Source organism: Petaurus breviceps, unplaced genomic scaffold, assembly GCF_028583685.1.
Source record: "Petaurus breviceps papuanus isolate PSGF00001 unplaced genomic scaffold, PetGlider_PUasm1.0 154, whole genome shotgun sequence".
NCBI lineage: Eukaryota > Metazoa > Chordata > Mammalia > Diprotodontia > Petauridae > Petaurus > Petaurus breviceps.
Genome location: NW_027185715.1, coordinates 1,764,849 through 1,770,425, shown reverse-complemented (window position 1 = coordinate 1,770,425; position 5,577 = coordinate 1,764,849). Strand labels below are relative to the sequence as shown.

The window sequence follows — 5,577 nt, the reverse complement described above, 5'->3', positions numbered from 1 at the left end:
TCTCTCTCTCTCTCTCTCTCTCTCTCTCTCTCTCTCTCTCTCTCTCATCTCTTTGTTCTCTGTGTCTCTGACATTTTATCTCATTATCCTCAGAGAGGCTGAGACAACTGGACCCCTCAGCCTAATTACCTAGTAGCCTAGCTGCTGTCATTGACAAGAAGAGGGGAGTGGGGGGAGAGGAAGGAAGTTGTCAGACTTGCAGGTGGTGTGGGCTGAGAAGCAGACACTGGTGAGCTGATGGGGGTCTGGAGGGTAGAAATCCCAAAGGAAAAGGGATTATTGGAGAATGCATTGTCAACCATTGGGAGTGTGATCCCTGGCTCCAAAGTATCAGGGGGCAGGCAGAGGATTGATTTCCAAGGGAGAAACCCAGCAGTGTGTCTCTGAAGTAGAATGTCCCCTAACAATCAATCCACCCAGACTGAGGTTTCCTACTTGCACAAAGGCAATGTATAGCTTTTCCTAGCCTGACCTGTCTTGCAGGGTCTGCTTTCAAGTCTCAGGGCAGTGGAGGGAGGGGCCATTTCCAACAAACACATGATCCAAAATGTAGAGACTGCAGTGAAGAATTTCTCCCTCCCATTCTCCTCAGAAACACCTTCTCCCACCAGCACTGTTCACCCACAGGTGGCCTGCAGATAGCTATTGTTTTTAGGTATCTCTCTTTTTGGGATTCTTGGTTTTTGTCTGTTTTCCTCTATGCTTCTACCTACTCTCCAATCACTAATGTGAATTCTGTCACTCTGCTCTCTCTTCCCCTTCCTGTCATCCTGTTCTCTCTTTTTTGTTTGCTTTCTTTTCCCTCTCTCTTTCCCATGTCTATTAAGAATGACTTCCTCCCACTCCCTTCTCCTCTCTCTCTTCTCCGCCTTTCTCTCTTTCCTCATTCCCTTCTTCCTCTCATCTTTACAAGAAGGAAGAGAATGAATAGTATACTTCCCTTGATGGATCTATTGGTTCCCTAGTCTTCATTCCAACACCCCTGATGATAGGGGTGTTTCTGACCAAGAAATGTTCCCTAAACTGAATGTATACCTGTAGGTCCAACTGGGTTTCAAATCTTCATGAGAATCCAGATCCATGAGCCCAAAGCAGAATTTGAGTGTGGTTCTCCTGAATCAGACTTCTTTCATCTGTCAGGGTCCTGGTTCCAACAGGTGTGAGAGTTTTCTATACTTTATACTTTCTGGGACTCATTTCCCTCCCCCCCAAAAAAAGGAGCTTCCTCATCTCCACTACCAGACCTCCAAAACTTTCCCCTGCAGACTAGGTTCTTAGGAGAGGGGAGAGGATTGGGATGGGGAAGATTTTGCCCTTCTGTCACCCTAGCATGTCTCTGGTGACAATGTTGTTGAGCAATTAGTTTAATAAGGGGGGGGGGTGTGGCTCCCATCCCCAAGTCCCTAGCTTTGATCCCAAGTCTGATCCAATGGGAGCTGAGAAAGAGAGTTCTGGGATTGTCATGGGGAGGGCAAGGTCTCTGAATTTCATGGAACCATCACAGGGCCCCAGCCTTTATCTCTAAGCCCTTCAAAGCCACAGAAACCTCTATATCTCCCTTTCCCCAGACTTCCAGGTCTCTGGGCCCTGTTGCAGATGTTCTGGGCCCTGTCACAAGACCTACATCCCCTGTCAATTATTCTTGGGAGGGGTCTCCAATTTTGAGCAACCCTCGGTCAGGTCTTGGCTCCTGCTGGTCCACCAGACCACCTCTCTCAAAGAAATTCTAAACCTGGGGGTCCGAGGACCCCGAAAGAGTCCTTGATAGATTTCATGGAGTCCTATACTTGGATGAGAAAACAATTGCATTTTTATTTTCACCTCCCTTAACTGATTTTATGTTTCTTTCAATTAGGGATTTGAAAAACCCCACAGCCTTATTCTCAGAAGGTATGTATGGGTTTCAATCGATTATCAACGGGGTACATGATGCAAAAAAAATTAAGAACCCCTAGTCTAGTTGAATGGGGTCCAAAGCTTCAGCTGACTGGAGACAGAAATTGCTGTACCCTGTCCTCAACCCATTTATTCTTCCCCAATTCGACCTCCTTTCAGTTTTCCTGGCTCAAAAATAGGGATTTCCTGCTCCACACCCTCCTCAACTTCTTCCAAGCCCCAATTCTCAAAAATACTTTGGCGCTGTTCGGGTATGTTTGCTCAGAATGTGAGCGTCCCGGGCTCGGGCTGAATTGGGCAAGGGTGTATTCCTGTACTGGGAAGTGTGGGAGGTGGCATCCCATTCCAGACGCCAGCCCCCTAAACCCTTGTCCAAGTCTTTTCGCAGCTCCGCCGCTGGAGGAGAGAGGAGGAGAGTGGAAGAGGTGGAGGAAAACTCGGGGCTGGGCTGAGTTGACCCCTCCCAGAGCCCTGGGCAAATGGGGTGGTAACCCAGGAGGAGAAAAAGAGTGGAACTGGAAGAGGAGGAAGAGGAGGAGGAGAAGACGGGAGAATACAGAGGCAACATGTTGGGAACCAAATTTTGGGACCGTTTCATCCGGCAGATCAAGAGAAACCCCGGAGTGAGTCCCATTCCCTCTGTGGGTCCCCATATTTGCCTCTCTCCTCGTTCCGCATCCCTGCCCCTCTATCCCAATATTTTCCAAGTTCTTACCCTGCTAGCCCCATTGTCTGTTAGTAACTGTCCCTCTTTCTAGTTTCTTCCATCCCCTATCTTTCCCCCCCCCCCCTTTCCTCTCCCTAGCTATAGCTTAACTGGGTTTGAAGGAAATGGGCCTATGCTGGCAAGGGAACAGAACAATCTAGTTGGGATGGGAGGATCCCGGAGGGTTAGCAGAAGTGCGCAACCAAGAGATCTAGGGAAGGAATCTGAAAATGGACCCTCGTCTCCCTCGGGTCCTCTTATGAACGAGAGGGCTAGGGAGGCCGGGACTAGCCCTCATCTGTTAGATGAGCCCTGCGGAGGTGCGGGGCGCGGAATGTCCAGAAGTTGAGGGAACCTCGGAGACAAGAATAAGGGGCCCGATTCTCCTCGGGGTGAGAGGAAAGAATGTCCCTCTGAACATCTCCCCCATTAACGCCCTCATCCTTCTCCAACTCCCCCACGCCAGCTTATCCCGCTAATCAGCTTCATTGGCCTGGGGATGGGCAGCGCCGCACTTTACCTGCTTAGACTCGCCTTACGCAGCCCCGACGTCAGGTAAGGGCCTAAGGGAACTAACAGGGACGCCACCCAGGAGGCTTGGCTTTAGACTGGGAAATGGGGGCAAAAGGGGGAGAAAGAACTTGCTGGGGATGACGGAGGTATTGAGAAACCCCACACGCGAAGCCTCGGCTGCGGGGTTCCCTGGACTGGACTAGCCTTTGGATATCCTAACCCACCCACGGTGCTCAGACTGTAGGACTCGAACCTGGCTCTCCCTGCGCCCTTCCCCCGCCCACTTCATCCAACAGAAGCCTTGGGCCCAGCTCAGGTGGTCCGGGTGACCGCGCCGAGCTCCCTGCCCGGTTGCCATGGCGACGCCACTCTGCCCGCGGCCGGGCGTTAGGGCTGGCGGCTGAATTGCCGCCGCGGGGGATGGGACCCTTCCTCACTCCGGGAAGCAAGCTAGGGGCAGATCCAGTGCGCTTCCTGGCCCCAGCCCCAGCTCGCAGTCTTCTGTTTCCTACCCCCGTATCTCAAGCCTTAGACACCCCCTCCAGACATAGTACCCATGCCATTCTCCTCCTGCGCCACGCTACCTCCAATTTGGCCACAGCTACCACCCCCTCCACCTCTTTCCAGCAATATTACCTTCTCCCTCCCCCCATCCCCCGCCCCTCCCCTGCTCTGTTTTGCGAAACTCGGAAAGTGCAGGGCTTGGAGAGGTATCCCTGAGCTAGAAGGAGGAGGGGGTGGCCGGGGGGCTGAGCTGTCAGCTGCCAGCCCCACGCTGACAGCGGTGACAGGCTGCCTGTCGCCCGCCCCGTCAGCTTCTTCTAACATTGTGCCCCTCCCCCCCCACCTCCCACCCTGTAGATCAGTCTCTGTCAGGGAAAACAGCCCCCTCCCTCACTCGATCCCCTGGGAGGGAGGACCCTGAGGCAAAGAAAGCGGGAAGGAGTCAGGGCTTCCGAAGAAGGGCCCCTTTATTTACCTAGCCCCTTCTTCCCTGCCCTACCCTCCTCAGCTGGGACAGAAAAAACAACCCAGAGCCGTGGAATCGCCTGAGCCCCAATGACCAGTACAAGGTAACACCCACCTCTCCCCATCTTTCCCCTGAGTCCGCCGCCCCTCACCCACAACACAGTCCCCTTCCGGCCTCTCTAAGGCATCCCGTCGCTTCGTATTCTCCACCAGGCTTGGAATTCCAACCTTTACCACTCATCTCCCTCATACTCTCCCGGCCCTTCCTTGGAGATGGGCTCCCAGGGCCCCTTTCCGTGAAGTTGGGAGCAATGCCCGGGGGACAGGTTGGGGGCCCGGCACAGGGTGAACATCGTTTCTGCCCCTCCCGCAGTTCCTCGCCGTCTCCATGGACTACAAGAAACTGAAGAAGGACCGGCCGGACTTCTGACGTGGGGAGGTCTCTAGGGGGGGCGTAGGTGTGGGTGTTCTTGCAGTGGGACTGAGGTCCAGTGCCTGTGACCGCCTGGAGCAGGGCCGAGGGGGGAGGGGCAGCAGACTGGGTGTCTCGATGCCAATAAACACCGTCACCGAAGTCCGACGTCTAAGAAGCTGGGGTACGGGGCTCCATGCCTGGGGTTCTTCCTGCCTGGGCCTGGCTTCTCAAGTCAATCGGGACCACTGCACTGTCTGCTATAGTCCTGGGTTCCCACGCTCTAGGGGAACTGGGCTTCCCACCCCCGATGTTCCGGACAGCGGAAGCACCTCTGACACAGCCCAAATCCCAGGCGTCGGCAAGGAAGGGAAAGTACCAGGATCCCCACCCCCACTCCCCTCTGAGGTTAGGGACTGAGGGTGGAATCCGAAATCGAGAGACACAGAAGGCACACGGCCTGATGCCGGAGGGCAGATCGTAGTTCGCTCTTCGAGGCACCAGGCCAGAAGCTTTCGTGTCAGACGTGCACCAGAGGCCCTCGCTGGCTCCACTTCTCCCCTGGGCACAGGCTCAGGGGGTGGGTCCAGCTGCCTTCTTTAGCCCCACCCTCACCAGAACAGGCAGTACGTGCCATCCCCCCTGTCCTCTCCACTTAAAACTCCGAGGTGGCCAAGGAAGGCCCAGCCAGTATGCTAACCCCTTGCCAAATGCTCAGACCCCCCCCAGCTTCTCTCAGTATCTTCCTGCCCCAGCCCCCATCTCACAAGTGGCTCACCCAGGGATAGCTCCCACATCTCTTCCTCATCCACTCCCAGTCCCCTCCCTTCCCCCAAACCCCAATCTCGGGGGATCAAGCAGAGGCAGCCGTGGGCAAAATACAATTTCATTTAACAAATTGAATTTGCTGCGCCTGCTAATCACGTCTGGTGTCGGCTCTGATCAGAGTCAGAGGGAGGCAGACCAAGCCCCATGGCCCCATGCCCCCAGGGAGGGAATACAGAATGTGAAGGCGGGAACACAAGTCAGCCTGTTACCCATCTTGTCCTGTCCCCACCCCACCCCCAACTGAAAAACAAGA

General features: G+C 54.5%; 1 protein-coding gene across 3 annotated transcripts; it reads left to right on the top strand.

Moving 5' to 3' along the window:
• The first annotated feature begins 2,176 nt into the window (after nucleotides 1–2,176).
• Nucleotides 2,177–4,658, top strand: NDUFA4L2 (NDUFA4 mitochondrial complex associated like 2). 3 transcript variants are annotated; one of them, XM_069080041.1, is made up of 4 exons: nucleotides 2,196–2,519; nucleotides 3,069–3,157; nucleotides 4,128–4,188; nucleotides 4,298–4,449. In XM_069080041.1, the coding sequence occupies exons 1-4, from the start codon at nucleotides 2,463–2,465 to the stop codon at nucleotides 4,382–4,384; spliced, it is 294 nt and encodes a 97-aa protein (XP_068936142.1). In that variant the 5' UTR covers nucleotides 2,196–2,462; the 3' UTR covers nucleotides 4,385–4,449. The 3 variants fall into 3 exon arrangements, with proteins under 3 accessions (XP_068936150.1, XP_068936142.1, XP_068936156.1); XM_069080055.1 differs by lacking the exon at nucleotides 4,298–4,449 and adding an exon at nucleotides 4,458–4,658 and having other exon boundaries at nucleotides 2,270–2,519; XM_069080049.1 differs by lacking the exon at nucleotides 4,128–4,188 and having other exon boundaries at nucleotides 2,177–2,519; nucleotides 4,298–4,451.
• Nucleotides 4,659–5,577: the final 919 nt, after the last annotated feature.